Raw genomic sequence first — 18,576 nt, forward strand, 5'->3', positions numbered from 1 at the left:
AAAGGCTTTACCTATGGATCGATGAGAGGTTCCTGACACTAGACAAACACCACAGAAAGGCTAGTGCCGAGCATCAGAGATCTCCACATTGGCATCAGGCAAAGCTCCCTAGACACCTTGCTGTTCTGCCCGGGCACTAAGCTGTGGACAGACAGCTTTCCCTGGGGAGATGTAGTTTGAGAACTGAAATCATTTGAATGATTATGCGTGTGAACGTTGTACTTATTTTCAAGGCTCACATTTAATCTCCAAGAAAGCAATCCCTATTTGGACACGTTAAAGTAAAGGACACATGATAAGAGTGAGCTGAGAGGCCCAAGAGGAGGAGAAAGTGGAAATGCCCCTGAATCTAATCCAGAGCACCTCTTTGTCTAGATGGGGAAAGTGGGAATGTGGCAGTTCTATGACCAGAAAAAGGCCACCAAACAAGTCCGTGGAAGAGAGAACATGTGTGAGTTCCCACATGGTCCACGTGGGCATTCTCATCATAGCCTGTCCCTAAGGTGCAGACACAAGGCAGTAAAGGAGGATGCAGTAAGTTTACCTCTCCCCAGTCCCAGTCCACCCAAGTCCCCAATCTCCCAGAATGACTAAAGCCTTCACGTGTCATGAGCATTCAGAACAATGGTGTTCCTTAAAGAGAATGCTTGTGCACGAAATCCTGTTGTTGATGAGGAAGGTCAGCTATGGGTTGGCAAAAAGGACACTTAGCCCCATCACTCAGATCACCCATCACAACTTTGGGCTCCACGCAAATGTTGCATTTCCTTTCATTAAATGCTTTTAAAATAAATCATCATTTATTCTGTTTTAATAAATATTTTAGCAAAAATGATAAACTTCCTGCCAGATGCAGAAACTCATCAGAATATTAACTTTTCTAATATGTATGTTCATATGGGAATGCGTACACTCTAAAAGGCTCATTAAAACCACAATACATATATGTTTATGTTTGTATATGCTTATGCAAATATGCACAAATACATGCACATAAATATGTGTAATCTCTTCATATATATGAGTATGTACATGTACATACACAGAGACTTTCTAAACAAGTGCCAAACTTGAACTAACCCTTTGCATACCTATATTCCTATGACACACGGGGTTTAATATCAATCCCATACTGCTGCATGGAGGGCAGACCTGAGCAGGAAGCACAAAAGTCAAAACAACAGACAAGCCAAGGCAAAGGGACCTGGTGTCATTTTAGTATTTCCAGCTGAAGTTCTGAGCCACAGGCTTCAACAGTCTCGGCCATTTCTACGGATTAAAGCAACACAGCAAATTCTCACATAGGTACATTCTCGTCTACAACAACGGGGAAACTAAAACCTTAAACCCTAACCTCATGTCAACCCAGCAAGCCTCCATCCCATGCCCGAGGTGCCTCAAGCCAAACTCAGTTCCTCTGGGGAACACACACATCACCTCCGTGCACCCTCCCTTCGGCAGCCATGCAGGGTGCAGCCTGTGAGCTTACTATACCTTGATAGCTCAGGGAAGGCTCGGATTGCGTTTTGGTCAGCAGAACTGGAAAAGGCAGGCAATGAGAGGATGAGAACAGCTTGGAGGTCGGCAGCAGCCCAGACCAAAACTCTAACTACTCCCTCAGCCTCAAGGGTCGGTTACAAGACCCACAAAAGTGACAAGGGCATATTCAGCTGGCCTCTTTCTGCAAGGCTGGACTCCTTGCCCCAGCACAGGCTGCTAGACCTGCTGTGAGCACAGGGGGCAGCATAGCCTTGGGATTCTTCTAGCATGCATCGGAGTCCAGATGGCTGAGGCATTGGCCAACATCAGTTAAGCTCTTGCTGCTGTCTCCCCTTTCTCTAGCAGCTGTAAGACTGGGGGGAAAAGTCTCCCCTGCTCCCCACCCTCTTGCAAAGACACCCCTAGCAGCCATGCCGATAAGCTTCAAAAGAGAGAAGGATGACCCCAGAATCCCCAGAGAGAGCGTGGATAGAGATGAGGCAAAGTATGGATTGGACCCAAAGAAGACACTATGACCACTGTTTTCACAATATATTTGCCAATGAAGGAAAACACATTTTTATTGGGATAAATTATCTTAAAAGTTGTATTTGAAAGGCTATAGAAGAACATATAAAAGACCAACTGTCTACTTTTAAAAGCCCAGTCTCTCTGGAGAATAAATAACAAGGGCAGCAGTAGTGTTCTTCGGACCACTATCGTGAGGGTCCCCTGCAGGTAATCGCAGCTGCTCTGACTTAATGATAGCGATAGCTAGCCCTTGACCAAGGGCAGAGTTCCACAGACAATTGAAAGTTCATCTTAAAACTACAACGTCAAGGACTATAAATTCTGTTTTTTCCTGATAGCCATTTAACTAAAACATCAAACCCTTATATCAGCTGTAAAAATCTGATTACATATTTCTCTGTGCCAGCATTATGTTGCGGGAGGTCTTTCCGCCCCTCCAACCAATAGCTGCTGTGATACCAGCCCATTGGGGCGTGGTCTCACTCCCTTTAAAAAAGCGGCTATTTCCTCTGCTCGCTCTCTTCTCTTACGGCTCCGCTGGAGACGAGACTCCCTTCCTGGTTGCGCAGATGGCTGTTGTCTGGGATTGTGATCTGTAAGTTTTTCCCCTTTAAATAAATAACACCCTATTAATCATAACTCCAAACTGGTGTTGCCTTGTTCGTGACTTACGCCTTCAGCATTACACAGGGGCGGCTGCTCATTTATGGCACGATGACCATGCTACATCCACACCGTAAGTGCAGCATAGGCAATAAACTGTGTAAAATTTGTCTGTAGGACTGATCACGGGAACCAGAATTGGTTGATTTCAGAAGATAGTCAATGTTCTTTGGGCAAATGATTTTAGATACAAGCAGAGGCTAAAGTCTGGGAGCAAAGACAAATGGATCAAAACTCAAGCAATGTTGTAAGTGGGCTCTGAGTGGGAAGGTGTACTCTCCCCTCACCATTTCTTTTTATTTGCTATTACTCAAAGTCAGAAAGCCAAAGTCATTTGCAGACATGTGAGGGAGGAACATAGTTAGCATCATGGCATATGGCAAGAAGCCAAATTCCTCTTTTGCCTACTTCATTATTGGCCAAAAACCGAGGTGCCTAAAGCTTCCCATACCCATTTCTAGGTGCTGCTACTGAGAGCTGCAAGAAAAAAAAACAGGGTTGTGTTCAAACCTCATGTCCAAGGCACTATGCATCAGGCTATATACATTATGGTGAGCCTCACCTCTTCTATTGTCCCACGCATACAGCTCCTTTATCCCTAGTTCATTCAGGGACTTGGACAGCTCCAGCTCCTCCCCAGCGACGTTGTCCCTGAGCAGAACCACGTGATCTGGGTTGACCTCACACTTTGCACAGATGACTGGCAGAATATTCTGCAGTGGCACCTCAGGGCTCACACGCACGACGGCCTTCTGTGTCCTCAGGTAATTTACTACCAGACGCACGGATTTCTGCAAGAACATACCAGACACAAAACTTCTATGATTGCATCTTTCTGTAATTGCTTTCATTTCTGTTTTAATTCTAGAACTGAGTATGGCAGGACTTTCCCAGCCCCTGGTCATTCTTCCACAGAGTTGGTGGGTTTGGGAGAAAAAAATAACATAATGAATACTGAAAAATAAATATACGGAATATTAGATGTTTGCTAGGATCTCTCATAATTCGCAACTACTAAACAATAGGGGAAACTGACCTCAGCGAGGCATTGAAATTCAAATCCTATATGTGTACAACCTTTCGGAGATTCTGCTTAGACTTGAGCACATGAAAGAAAACTCTCTGTAAATGTTATGAATAGTCTTAAGACTAAGTCTCACAAAGCAAAAATGCTTGCTTAAGAAGTCAAAATATCCACATAAACATGTGAATATTTTTTATATAAAGGCATTATATATACTATAAGTACATGAGATATGTACAGATGTGTTATATTAAGCCAGAAATAGGTTTAGTCTTTTTCAAATACCAGATATAATACTCAGAAAAACAATTATAAGTACCTACAGTGACACTAAGTGTCCCATCAGGAACCTGTAGGAGTCAAAGCTCCATGTGGACTACTTCAGTTCAGGCTCACTGCTCTCCACAGGGTGCAAAGACCTTGCAAAGGTCAAGGTAGCTTGTGAGAAGAATGACAGGTAAAGGTCTTGGTCCCCTTGAGCTCTGAGTGGCAGGCTTGGTGGACTGAACGAACTGTAAATTAGGGCAAATATGGGGCACTGCTCCAGCCTGGGTTTTTCCAAGAGGAACCACAGACATAATCTGGACTTAACTCTTGGTGGAGTCTAGGCAGTTAAGAAAAGCCACAGGATATAAAGAGGTCCTTTCTCTATGAAGTACAGATTTTGTTTGAGGCATAATTTGAGATTCTCTCACAGATTTAGTGTGGACAGGCACCAATTAAATGTTACTAATCACTAAAAACTAGAAATTAACAGGAGACAAATTACTGGCCCAACTGCCAGTTTTGAAAGCAAGAAAGCTGAGTATATCTTCCAAGAATCTGATTCAGGTAGTACTGCCTTAACTAGAGCCTAAAGACCATCCTTAAAACCATATTACAAAGCACTCTAAGAATTTGGGATTAATTTTACTTGATAATTAATGGCTGCAGTAAAATGACAACTAAGATATTCCCTGAACACATCAATCTAAAAAAATTCCTAAATTTTCCTAAAACTATCTTTAAATAATATATTTTGATCATATTCTTTCCTCTCCCCCAGCTCCTACCAGATCCAATCTACTTCCGTACACACCCAACTTCATAGTCTTGCCCTCTCTCTCCTCTCTCAGAACCAAAAACAAATAGGAAAAAGTAAAAATTAAAATTTTCCAAAGGGCCTATCCTTTCTCCCACTCCCAGACAGTAAACTCTTTTATAAAGCTCTGACTCTTAGGCCTAAAAGACATCTAGAAAGATGTGTGCCAAGAAAGTAGTCACCAATTAATTAAGTAAAATTCAGTAAAACTGAGAAATCAATTTCTTGATTATACAGCCACATTTCAAGTGCTCGGTTGTGACATAGGACCTGTGACTATCATGCTGGGAAATGCAGATTTAGGAACACTTCCATCTCCAAGGTAGTTCTGATGGATACCTTGCCCTACAACAGTTCCAACTGTATAATAAGAAAGGATCAATATTACAACAATAATCATTAGTAAATTTGGAAAGTTCTTATTTCCTGTAGCAAATCCAGTCAGTACCTACCTTCACTTGGCATGGAAGAAGAAACCTCAATAAAGCACTGTATGTTAGGTACTCAAACCAAGAACAAGCCTGTCCTTGCTAGCACTCCTGCACATTGTGCACAAATCTGTCTATCCTCAGACAACACACATGCACCACTGACCTCAGGCACCTTGGGTTGGCCAGACTTAATTTTGTCTTCAGGGACTTTTTCTTTCAGAAGTACAGTGTGTACATTCAAGGACCCAATCAAAGTATTTGGCTTAAAACTCAAGGGTTGTTGGGTCTCAGAAGACCAGATCTCCAGGACATGATGAGAAGGATTCAGGTGGTTCTGAAGGCAAAGGTCAACCAGGAGGTCCATCATTGCATGGCTGAAAAGGAGAAGACAAATCATGGTTATCAAGACTGCTGTAGGCTCCTTTCTGTCTAGCTGAGTAAGGCAGAACAGACAGACAGTGAATGCACGAGAAAGCCCAGAGAAGAGGAGGAGGAGGAAGAGGAAGAGGACAAGGACGACAAAAGCAATTTAAAAACTTTGAGTTCTTATTCATGGTTATATGATGGCGTGTTAACAGTTTCAATGCTAACCAACGTTACTAAAAGAAAAATAAAATTTTAGCAACCCTTCGAAATCATAAGAGATGAAAATAAGAGTTCCATTTCTAGCTAAATCCATGGATCTGCTAGGTTAACTATCTAAATTCTAGAAGCAAAAACTATACAAGCTATGGTTCTATGGCATTGATTTTTCGGTTATTTGTAAATATAAAGTATTCAAAGACTAAATTTTAAGTTGAAACAAATTGATAAGTACTCTGATGAACAATGAGCTAACAAATAGAAACTGGTAGAATCTACCAAGATTGAATCAAAGAGAAATGAGAATGTTGAACATACCAATAACAAATAAAGAGATCAAATCACCTCACCAAATTAAACCTCACCAAAAAGGAAAACTTAAAACTAAAAGGTACAAGAGAAAATTAAACAAAATAATCAAATAACACACCAATGTTTCTTAAACTTGTCAAAAATAGTAACAAAAGAATTAACAATCTCCCTACTACAATATCAGCAAACCACAGGTTGCCATCCAAAACAAACAGGGAGGAAAAATATCTTCAACAAAATACTAGCAAATATAATTCAATAGCATAGTAAAAAGATTCGTCCCATGAACAAATGGGATTTATTTTCAGAATTCAAGTCTGGTTCAATATATAAGGACAAGTCAATAAATAATGTGATATATCATATCATCAAAATTAACCACAGAAACATATATACATCTCAATTCATATTAAAAATATCTTACAAAATTCAATATCATGATTTAAAAATCTCTAACCATAATAGATACTAAGAACTTACTTCAAAACAATAAGAAATCTCTCTCTCTCTCTCTCACACACACAGAGAGAGAGAGAGAGAGAGAGAGAGAGAGAGAGAGAGAGAGAGAGTTAAGAAAATGAAGGAGAATGCACAAAGTACATGCTTAATTCAGAAAATATTACAGATGACTAGAACAACACTTACTGGTCCTCCCTCCTTGGCTCTGAGCATATCCCATATCAAAAGAGTCCCCTAAATGCTCCATTCCGCATTCATTTATTCATCCATTTATTGTACCTAATGAACATCCAGGACATCTGATTGATCCAAAGAAAGACTCAAGACCATCTCCAGGGCAACGCTTACCACATCTTCCTTCTAAGAAGATGCTAACAGCACGCGCCAACCAGTACGACAATAACTCACATGAAGCTGGTACCCTGTGTTCCCCCAGACATTGGGTAGGAAGGACCAGGACACCTTCAGCACTCACACATACACTAAGGAATGAGCAGGATAAGCCGGGATGTGAATTCTGATTCTTCCAGCTTGGATACACACTCACTGCTCTCCCTAAACAGAACTTAAAGTCAAAAGAGAAAACACACTGCCACGTACCATGTATTATAGCAAAGCCTTCCACAAAAGAAATCCCTTCAAAAAAATACTAAAATAACCCTGTATTTTTTTTTTTTTTTTGCTGGTATTTTTCTGAATTTTATTTTTTTCAGCCCTGGTTCATTTGGATGGCAGCCTGTGGTGTGCTGATATTTGGAGATATCCATTCTTTGTTGCTGTTGTTGAGGAGTTTAAGAAACGTTGGTTTGTTATTCTTTGAATGATTTTCTGTTGAATCCTTTGGTGCTAGGTTTTTCTTTTCGGTGGCTCAATAAAATAAAATAAAGTCAGAGGTGAAGCTCATGGGCACAACTCTTGACTACTCTGAAACGGGCACCGTGGAAAGATAAGCTGTAATGGAACAATATAATGGTGTCATCATCAGGCTGAAGAGATGGCTCAGTGGTTAGGAGCACTTACTGCTCTTGTACAGGACCTAGATTTTATTCCCAGCATCCTTGTGGTGACTCAATCATTTGTAACTCCAGTTCTAGGACACTCTCTTCTGGCCTTAAGTAGCACCAGGAACATATGCAATACATTTAATAGACGTGCAAGCAAAATGCACTAAAATGGAACTAAATCTTTAAAATAATACTAACTTCCTATTCACTGTCTTTCTGGCAGTCTAGGGCTACTTACTATAGATTCACACTTAGTTCTAGTATGAGCAATAGGAAGAGGCATTCTGGGGTTTCTACAAACTGGTAGTGCTGGGACTCAATTTATACCCATGCTGAAGGATACTGATTCCAGCTCTGCCTCAGCTAACCACACCGGGGGAGTCTATTTACACCATATAAACATATGAATACAAACTATCAAAGAACACAAAAAGCACACAGTCAGTAACTACTGTCATTCAAACATTGGTGTCTGAAGAACAGTCAGAGTCCTTAGAAACGTATCTGAAATGCAAAGTGCCATAAAAGGGAGCATGCAAGGTTTGGGGCTTTCTCCACTGCAGAGAGCACACCTCTTTTGCCTTAACAACACCGGTACATGCCACTCTATGTATTGACAGTGTTTATCAATTAGGTCGAAGCAAATCACTCAGTGTGCAAATCTCAACTTTCTATGACATTCTAATATCACCTGGCCTAATCCCTCTGAAATACTGTCTTCCACCCTCCCAAATCACAAAAAAAAAAAAAAAAGTAGTTTTCCCATAGAGTGCTTCATCCTGAGGAAACTGAAACTACATTTCAACATTTGAGGGTTGAAGCAGTTATCAACAACCAATAACCCACCTACTTCAACCTACCATTAAGTGGAGGGAGAAGCACAAAAAAACAAACCCTAAACCCCCAAAATACAATAAACTAGACATGGCTCACTAGGCATGCTACTCAGAGAACACAGAGTCATTACTAACTCTGTCTTGAGAAGCAAACAGGTTCCCACGCCTTCCTGGTGGCTAGAACCTGTACCCAGCACAGATCAGTTTTTATAGAAAGGTGAGGAGGTTTGGGGGGCAGATAGGACAGAAGTCTTAGTAGCTGCCCACCCCAGTCAACTACCACTGTGAGAACCCTGAGGGAGTTTTCTTCTGAGGACTGATTTGGTTGTAATAGGAACCTGGGTGCATATAAGAAAACAAGATGCTGGGTAAATTTACTATGTGTCATGAGGGGGTTGACACTTTATTTAAAAGAGGACGCTCACTGGCAGGACTTGTGATTTTACCACTATGTATTTCTCAAAACAGCGTGTGAGTGGAGCCAGGATTTTTCCAGTTTTTAGCACACCTGTTAAACTGCTACTTGGTGGCATTTGAGAAACTCTTAGAAGCTCCTCGGGTCTCTAAAAGCTCCTTTGATCCTCCTGGAAAAACCTGTCCAGGTAGGGAAAGACAGTTCTCTGCATAGTAGCAATGCTTCACAGTGAACAGAGGTACTAGCTGCCTACAGTCCCTGTGGGATTTTACTACAGATCCATCAAATCCCAGCTTGCCTCCTGTTGTCTATGAACCAAGAACTGATGACTTTGTTAACTGAGTGTTCTGTGTATGCCTCCACACGGTCTTAGTAAGTCCTGTATCTGCACCACAGAGAGTTTTCCAAAGGCAGGCAAGGCTGCTTGGTCACTCATCATTCTCACAACCTGCTGAGCCTGGCCTCTCATCCTCCCCAAGATGATCTAGAGAAGTCCTGGTGCCTGGTCCACAGCTGTCCTGACATCATCCTCTGGTGGGGGAATGGCGTCTACCATGGCAGCGTTCTTTTCGTGGTACTCATATAGTCTGGTTGTGTGGAATCCTAAGATCACTATATGTGGCCTCTCTGACCCACGGAAACCACCTGCACGCACTGCTTTGTGCCTCAGTTTCCCCAGGGGAAGAGCATTAGGCTAGAGTCTGCCTTAGATGGTTGCTGGAGACTCCACTGAATAAACACCTTCAAGACACTAAACATTGTCAGCTCAGATGCAGGCTCCATGCCACGGTTTGTTAAGGAAATGACAGCTCACTGTTCTTTTCCATGTGAATTGTATACTGCTCTGGCAGACGATTACAGGGTATGTGAAAGAGTGCCACCCTGCTCTCAGCAAGTGACATCAGACTCTTGAATTGCAAAACAGTTTCCCCTAACTCCCAAGGAATGAAACTCAGCAATCAGAAAGTCAAAGACAGAGTCAGGAATGTTAGGGAGTTACAAAGTGCTAGAGATCATGCCCAGGTGATGATGTCATAGGAACACTCAGGAATCTGAATAAAACACAACATCTCCCTCTGTACCATTTCTGTATCTAATCACCCATCTAGAATTAAGGTGAAGCCACAAGTTTAATAGAAGAGTAAAAGTTCTTGCATAAAGCGGGAGTAACCACCTCACAAAATCAAGTGAGGTGAGCTGGAGGGCTCACTTATAACTGTCAGTCTCTTAATTTTTTCCTCCCACTGATCCTCCATGGCTTTTTTTTTGCTTTCAGCTGCTTTGCTCTCTGCTGCCCCACAATACCGTTTAACATTCATAACACAGATAAAACTGTTTCTGGGCACTCTAATTATTAACTTGAAAAGTGAATAGAATTTTTACAAACTTCTTTCTCTTAAAAACGTTGCTTTCTGCCAGGCAGTGGTGGCCTTTGATTTCAGCACACAGGAGGCAGAGGCAGGCAGATGTCTGAGAGTTTGAGGTCAGCCTGTCCTTCAAAGTGAGTTCCAAGATGGACAGGAAACCCTATCTTAGGGGAAAAGAAAAAAATGTTTTCATATAAATATATGAAATATATTTATTTTTCACACACACATATTTTTTCTAAATGTATACAAAGTTCAAAAATCGATTTTTTTTCTGACTCAGTGACTTCAATAAGAAACTGGTCTTCTGCTATAAAGCATATAAAGTCATATAAATGACTGTTTTCAGAGTCCTACTAAGGGACTAAACAAGAAATGAAGGGTTTGTGCCACCACCATCACTATCCCTGTGCTGGTGGGTCACTCAGAGGTCAGCAGGCCAAAGCCAGAGGGGCCACAAGTTAACTGCCTTCCTGGACTGAAGGGACTTTCTGTCTAGATCACAGCCTGCTCTTATACCATTCCCTGAGACAGATGGGAAGGCACTGAAGACACTCTGTCTGGGAGATAAAGATGATGAGGCCTCTTTATAGACTATATAGACTCGGGTCTCCTTCCTCATGGCATCAGGCCAGGAAGAGCCCAAGCGCACAGTCAGGACACAGTGCCTGGCCAAGGGCACTGCCCAGAGCTTGCTGTCAGCAGATCTCCTGATGAGGATCCTGTCTGAACCTTAGGGCTGTGGAGACACAGTTTGGTGGACCCCACCCATGGCATTCTGATTCAGCCAGGCTTGGGTGGGGCTGAAAAACCTATACTTCTTACCTGTTCCCTGGTGGTGTCAATGCCACAGGTGTAGGGGCTGACCTTTAAAATGTCCTGATACTGAGTATCATGCCATGCACACCTGGAACCTATGCTGAATGAACGGTAACTGGGTGCTAGGCATGCAAAGTGTTTTCAGGTATATCCTGGCAGTCTTAAAACAAACTGAATTTACAGGCTTGGCCAAATCTCAAACTGTTCCAATGTGCCCTACTTTCTTACATGGACCAAGGCCAGCATGTGGCCCCAAGCTCTGGGCAAGGCATACCACAAGGTCAATAATACAAATCCTGAGAGAAAGTCCAGTTTGACAGGTTCATGCAGCATCAAAGAGGCAAGGCAAAATGTAATCAAGGTCCTTGGCAGACAGTCTGCACTGAGGATTTTCACCAGGACAGGACACAGAAACAGTTAAGAACAAGATAGGAGACCACAAAGAGGCACATCAATAGGGAGGTCGGATGGCCAGAGGCAGGGTTTCAGATTGAGGCTGGAATCTCTAGGAAGAATGCAGTTTTGTGAAAGCCTGGGTCCTGGTTAACAAAGGCTAGAGACAGAACGATGTAGTAAAATTCCGGAGACTTATCTCTCGGGGCCATGCAGTTGCTGCCTGGCCATAAAAGGTCTAATAATTTGGGATTAGAGAGAGGTGCAAGTTGCTATCTGGAGAGAGCCTGTATTCTTAAGGCAACTGAACTAGAAAACCATCTGAAAGCAATGTTGGCTGGACTCTTTCATCTGAAGAGAGGAGATAAGCTTAAGCTGGGAATGCAGAGAAGCCTGGTGTTTGTCCTGTCCAGAAGCGATCCCATATGATGTGGGTTATGGGAGCAGGTGTGGACAAGTTCTGCCCCAAAGGTATCCCTTTTCTGACCACAGTAACTCTTGTCCTTTCTTAACTCTGTCTTCCTGTTTTTCACCCGTGTGCTAGAAGTTACCTTCTTCGGAGCCTAGAGCAGTGGTCCTCAACCTTCCTAACACTGTGATCCTTTAATACAGTTTCTTATGTTGTGGTGACTCCCCAACCATAAAATTATTTGGTTGCTACTTCATAATTGTAATTTTGCTGTTATAAATCGTAATGTCAATATCTGATATGTAGCAGTATATAGATATGAGACCCCTGTGAAAAGGTCATTTCAACCCCAAAGCAACTGAGACCCACAGGTGGAGAACCACTGGTCTTTTGCATTCTGTGTCCAGCTTATAGGAGAGGCAGGTGTCTTCTATGTGATCTTCATTCAGAGGATATACAGTGGCCGACCTGGACACAAACTACCCTCAGAATAAGGAATTCTGGTTGTCTTAGAAATTCATCTATAGTCTACTTGCCACTCAGCATGTTTGTTGTTCCTGGGGTTTGAAGAAAATTGGCACTGCAAAGTCAGATTTCTTATAATCTGTGTAGGCTGCAGAATAACCACTGCATGGCCCGGCAGGCAGTTTAGACTCTGTAACATGGACCTTCCTTATGTGGGCTGCTCAGCAAACGTTCCACTTTCCCCTGTGGGCTGAGAAACCCTCTTCCCAGAGACTCGCATGAGTTTGCAATTCCTTATTTATTTTGCTTGATGGATAACTGAACATTTTAATATTTAGTGACCTATCAGGAGCCCACAAAATGATACTTCCCCTCCGGAGGCCTGGAATAGGACCACCGTCCAAACAAGCCCAGTACCCTCTGCAGACTATCAAGCTGTGTGCTTGTGAAAACACTCCTCCTTTCCCAGGACAGCACACTCTTTGCAGTTTAAATGTCAGACCCTCAATCTTGATACTTCCTTACAGAAAAGACAGTGTCCTTTATTTAAAAGGAAGGGAAGGCGGGAAGGAAGAAGGGAGGAGGAGGGGGAAACTGGGTATGGAAACTCCTTTCATAATGATGTTCTTTAATAGCCTCTGCCATAAGCTTAATAACTAGGAAGTGGAAGTCCTTCCACCGCTTTACAAGGCTCGTGACCTGGAATTCCCTGCACAGGTATAAACTTGTTTATTCTGTGTTGTTTAGGGTATGATCGTTCTTACGGGTGGAATCACAGGACTCAACACTGGGAGCAATTCCCTCCGCTCTGGAGAAAGAAACATTGCCTTTCCCTGCCAGAGGTCCCTTAGCTGTGTGAACCAATGTGGATGTGACTAATTTTCTACACAAAAATGACACAGCCCAACACTGTCAACACTTAAGAGCCTTTTATGAAGCTCCCCCGGGGCTGAGGGTACTGTGTCTTCAAAGATATTCTCTTCACTTGTGCTCCCAATTAAAGCAATGGGGCTGCTGGCTCCCTTCCCACCCGCCATGCAGGGAGCTGGCAGCTCCACTCCTAAAGGCCTGCCAGGCCTTCTCCCTTAGTCAGGAACCGTTCCAAACCCCATCCGTATGTCTTAATATTTAAGAACAGATAGGGACTTTTACGTGCGGTTTTAAATTCCAGAGCAGCTCAAAAAAAATTGAAAACTATAATTTGCAGAATGGGGTCATAGGCAGTCAGTCACTAGCTTGTTTTCTCTAGTAGATTCCTGTCCATCAGGAAATACAAGGTTCAGGGCTGGCTATGTTTTGTAAACCGCTGTTGAGGGCAACATGAGCATGCTCTTTGCTAAAGCCATTGCTGAAGGAGACGAGAAAAAAAAAATGTAACAAAAAAGCCAACAAGAGTGAGGAATCTGACATCCAGTGAAGCATGCCTTCACCTGTAGCTCCCAGAGGGTGGCCCAGGGACAGAGGCCTCCAGGCCGAGGCTGGCTCTTCCTGACTCTAAGTTTCTCTGTTTAAAGAAGAGAACGTTATCTGAATAATTTATAAGGATCTTCCTAGACTCCACAGCAATCTTACAAACTGTAACGGTGATAACTGTTGCTCTAAAGGGAAGAAGAAACTGAAGGTACAGGGAGCACAATGCATCCACTTGAAAGGATTTTCAGAAATATTTCTACTCTCTGGAAGGAACCCCATCTTTCCTTGTGTTTGTCAAAGAAGATTCATGCATTACTACCCATCTGCCACAAGCTAAGAGAAGAAAAAGCAGTAACTATCAACTTGGAGAAAATATAAACGTGGTAAATGTATATTTACTGGCAGAATAGCATGCACTCTAAAATAGTGTTTAAACTATGATAAGACAGTATAACAAACTCCTTACTTTGTAGATAATGTGTGCTGAAGATTATGACTGCTTTATAAAACAACTAAACACACATAGAAACTCTTACAACTCAGTCTCTGAGCTGGGCCTGGGGAAATGCCACCAAAGGCATTAGCTTTGAAGCTAATGTGAAGATCTTCCTACACCTGTGACAATGGCTGCAAAGAGAAACCCTACTGAAAAATATTTTCTTACACTGTGCTGGCGGTAAGAGCTTCAAAAACAATGTGATATTCCCTATTACAACTAAAGGCATGGTATCTTAGAACACAAGAATTCCAGCTGTGGGTAGATATTGAGGCTGGAACCAATACTCATCAAGATTTTGTTTAATTATCACATAAAATAAATTGTAAAATGTATGTATCTCTACACTTTTCTCTAAGCCCAAACTCTACCAGGATGGGCTTTTTTAGCTCTGAGTCCCCTAAAGATTCCAGAGAGCCTGCCTGGGTCAGTGGGGCCACACTTTCCAGTGGGACTTCTGAATCTCTAAGGCTGTGATCTCGGACCAATTCATGGCAGGCATTTTAACCTGAATCAAATTCAACATGGAACTAAATAGGACATGCCCACACCATTCTTGCTTCTCTTCCCACATATGTGAGGAGGTACACGGGAACTTACCTTCCACTGACCACGCTCTGTTTCTCCAGTCCACTGGGCAGAACCACAGTGATGTCTAAGGTGCTGTTCTGTAGTGACTCCTTCATTTGGACCAGGCTGTGCTGGGAACCCAGTGTAGAATCATGAGGCAGTTTCTGGTCACTGTGGACATTCTGGGAAGTAGGCTTTCCAGGAGGTGGTGGAGCACGGGCCTTCATCTTCTTTCTTGAAAATTATAACACAGAAACACTAGATGAGGGTTTTATACTTGACTCCAGATGATTCATCCTTAAAAGCATTCATGGCTCGCTTCAGAAACACCTTGAAAGCTATGGAGACCTTTCAAAGCAGTTATGTCAGCAGTCTCCAGTACTAACAGACAATATCTTCCACAGGCAAGTAAAAACAAAGCACTCTCAAATAAACAGTATGATAAGTATTTTTTTAAAGTGTTTCTGTAAAAGAAACATCCTAAGAATGTGGTACCCATCTGTAAGCAACATGTCTTATTTTCTACCCATCCTGGTCAAGGTATAGGTGTGTTCAGCTGAGTTTGTTGGTCTGACCCTTTCTGGATTATACATGCTGGCTCATCACTAGTAAGGAGGTGGTCATCCCTAATTATCTGCAAAGTTCCTTCCTTTCCAGCTCAGGAACTAGGACGAGATGTAAACAGGTGGATCTATGAATCTATAATACTGGATGCCCTGAGACCAAATTGAGCCATCTAATATTATTCAGAAAACTCTAGTCCAGTCCCATCAATACAACTGCTGGCATGGATGTGGCTGTGGGTAGCAAAGAGATGTAAGTGGTAGTACACACAACCCCATTGTTTTTCTTTTTACCTTATTTTGAACTGCGGCTGGAATTCTCACTTAACCTCGGAGGAAATTCCCAGTCCCTGTCAACAAGACATCCACCTGTTGGACACTCCATATAGTGAGGAAGGCTGCTAGCAATGCACTTCAAATATTGAATATATGATAATGTGTATACATCATGTGTACATGCATATACGTTTATATAGAAAAATGTATTTAGAATTGAAGATCCAGGTATTAATGGACACACACCTATGAATGCTTGATTTTTGACAAAGAAGAAAAAACTAAAAAATGGAAAAAAGAAAGCACATTTAACAAATGGTGCTGGCATAACTGGATATCAACATGTAGAGGAATGAAAATAGATCCATATCTATCACCATGCACAAAACTCAAGTCGAAATGGATCAAAGACCTCAACATAAAGCCAACCACACTGAACTTCATAGAAGAGAAAATGGGAAGTACACTTAAATGCATTGACACAGGAGACCACTTCCTAAATATAATCCCAGTAGCACTGACACTGAGAGAAACAATTAATAAATTGGACCTCCTGAAACTGAGAAGCTTCTATAAAGCAAAGGACACAGTCAACAAGACAAAATGGCAGCCTACAGAATGGGAAAAGATCTTCACCAACCCCACAGCAGACAGAGTACTGACTGATCTCTAAAATATACAAAGAACTCAAGAAATTGGTCATCAAAAGAACAAATAATCCAATAAAAAATGGAGTACAGACCTAAACAGAGAACTCTCAAGAGAAAAATCTAAAATGGCTAAAAGACACTTAAGGAAATGCTCAACATCCTTAGCCATAAGAGAAATGCAAATCCAAACAGCTCTGAGATTTCATCTTACACATGTAAGAATGGCCAAGATCAAAAACACTGATGACAACTTATGCTAGAGAGGTTGTGGGGTAAAGGGAACACTCCTCCATTGCTGGTGGGAGTGAAAACTGGTACAGCTGCTTTTGATATCAGTATGGCGATTTCTCAGAAAATTAGCAAACAACCTTCCTCAAGACCCAGTAATACCACTTCTGGGTATATATCCAAAGGAAGCTCAATTGTACCACAAGGACATGTGCCCAACTATGTTCACAACAGCATTGTTTATCATAGCTAGAATCTGGAAACAACCTTAATGCCCCTCGGCTGAAAAATGGATAAGGAAAATATGGTACATTGACACAATGAAGTACTACACAGCAGAAAAAAATAATGACATCTTGAAATTTGCAGGCAAATAGATAGATCTAGAAAACATCATATTGAGTGAGGTAACCCAGACCCAGAAAGACAAATATCATATGTACTCACTCATAAGTGGCTTTCAGACATAAAGCAAAACACACACACACACACACACACAAAAACAGCCTACAATTCACAATCCTAGAGAACCTAGAAAACAATGAGACCCTAAGAGAGACATACATGGATCTAATCTATATGGGAAGTAGAAAAAGACAAGATTTCCGGAGTAAATTGGGAGCATGGGGACCAGAGGAAAGGGTTGAAGGGGAGAGGAAGAGAGGGGGAGCAGAGAAAAATGTATAGCTCAATATAATCAATAAAAATGTGTTTATAAGCATATATAAAACTATGTACATATCTTTGCAAATGAACAGGCATTAATTTATATACAGGAGTCTTAATTCATAAAGACCCTGTGTGTTTTATAATAACTGTAGCCACAATTTACTCAGCACTTCTCATTTGGGGGATGCTTTATAATAACCTTCACAATTTACTTAATAACTATCTATTTATTCAAAAATCACTTTCCCGATTAAAAATATTTTGCAGCCCAGTTTGATTTGGACCTCACTGGAAGACCCACAATCACTCAGTATCAGGCAGAGGCAGGAACTTGCTTCTTCCCCCCCCCCCCCCCGGCACAGCCCCAACCCCAAAACCCACACAGAGTCCCTGACAGCCCTCCACCCATCCTGAGGTCTATTACCCAAATGACCTTTGTAGGCATTTTAGCATGAGGTTTCAAAGATAGCCAGATAGGCTTCTAGAAAACTTTATTTTTTTAGAAATTCTTTCTCAAGAAGCTTGTGAGACTGTCCTATGAGATATGCTGCCATACTTTCTAATGGTGGACCAACAATCTAACCACATACCAACCAATAAATTAAATAACTAATAGAACATAGCAATAAAAATTAATAAATCATTTTATAATAGTATACTGGCACCAGCATTTAAAAATCTAAAATTCAAGGAACAATAACATTTTAAAGTAATTTTTTAAAAATTAAAAATTTCAAAATATTTGCTTTGGAGAACATGTTTAGAGAGGGCTACATTCTAGTAATAGCTCCTATGACAGTCTAGAAAGACACAGTTACCAGTGGTGGCGTCTGGGCCATGCCAGATATGACATGTGCTTTGCTACTGCAATGTGTGTTCCTTGTAAAACATGAGCCATCATTTAGAAATGTGAACAAGCAGTAAATGGGATGCAGAAGTGGCTGTAAACTTCCAGATGTCCCCACCCTAGTTAACAACACTGAGGAACGGCACTCTCTGCTGTGGTATGTAAGTAGTTATAAATTTGCTTAAAAAATAAAAACATGAGATTTATATAATAGTTGTATGTTATGCTATATTTTAATTACTATTGCTTATTTCTTTTCATCTGTGGACATAAAAGTAAAAAAAAAAACATTCAGAAATAGTGGCACATTCATATAACCTCAGCAATCAAGAGGCTTAGGTAGGAAGGTGGCAAGTTCCAGGCCAGCCTGAGCTACACGGTGAGTCTCATGCCAAATCTGGGCTATATAAAACAATGAAAAAACAATCTAAAAATAAAAAATAAAGTAAAATCATGACTATCAGAGAGCCCATTATTTCTTAACTCATATTTCTATCTGTGGCGCTTTTAAGGGAAAGACTTTTCCTATGGTATAGACAATAAAGGGGCACATTTCCCCAGCGTTACAAAGACGTAGAGCTATGCTACCCTCAA

At 41.6% G+C, this 18,576-nt stretch overlaps 1 protein-coding gene across 7 annotated transcripts in view; it reads right to left on the reverse strand.

The window, feature by feature from the left end:
- Positions 1 to 18,576, reverse strand: part of Cobl (cordon-bleu WH2 repeat protein) — a 227,738-nt gene that overhangs the window by 139,817 nt on the left and 69,345 nt on the right. For 5 of the 7 annotated variants that reach the window (XM_050141262.1, XM_050141259.1, XM_050141261.1 and 2 more), the window contains exons 2-4: positions 14,780 to 14,983; positions 5,373 to 5,583; positions 3,236 to 3,464 (exon numbers count right to left, since the gene is read on the reverse strand). In XM_050141262.1, the coding sequence (XP_049997219.1) occupies positions 3,236 to 3,464; positions 5,373 to 5,583; positions 14,780 to 14,983 (644 nt within the window). Of the gene's footprint in view, positions 1 to 3,235; positions 3,465 to 5,372; positions 5,584 to 14,779; positions 14,984 to 15,606; positions 15,625 to 18,576 lie in introns of those variants that run through there. The other 2 variants (XM_050141258.1, XM_050141257.1) reach the window with 2 other exon arrangements.

This window comes from Alexandromys fortis, unplaced genomic scaffold, assembly GCF_014885135.2.
Source record: "Alexandromys fortis isolate MF-2015 unplaced genomic scaffold, M_Fortis_MF-2015_v1.1 scaffold_7, whole genome shotgun sequence".
Lineage (NCBI taxonomy): Eukaryota > Metazoa > Chordata > Mammalia > Rodentia > Cricetidae > Alexandromys > Alexandromys fortis.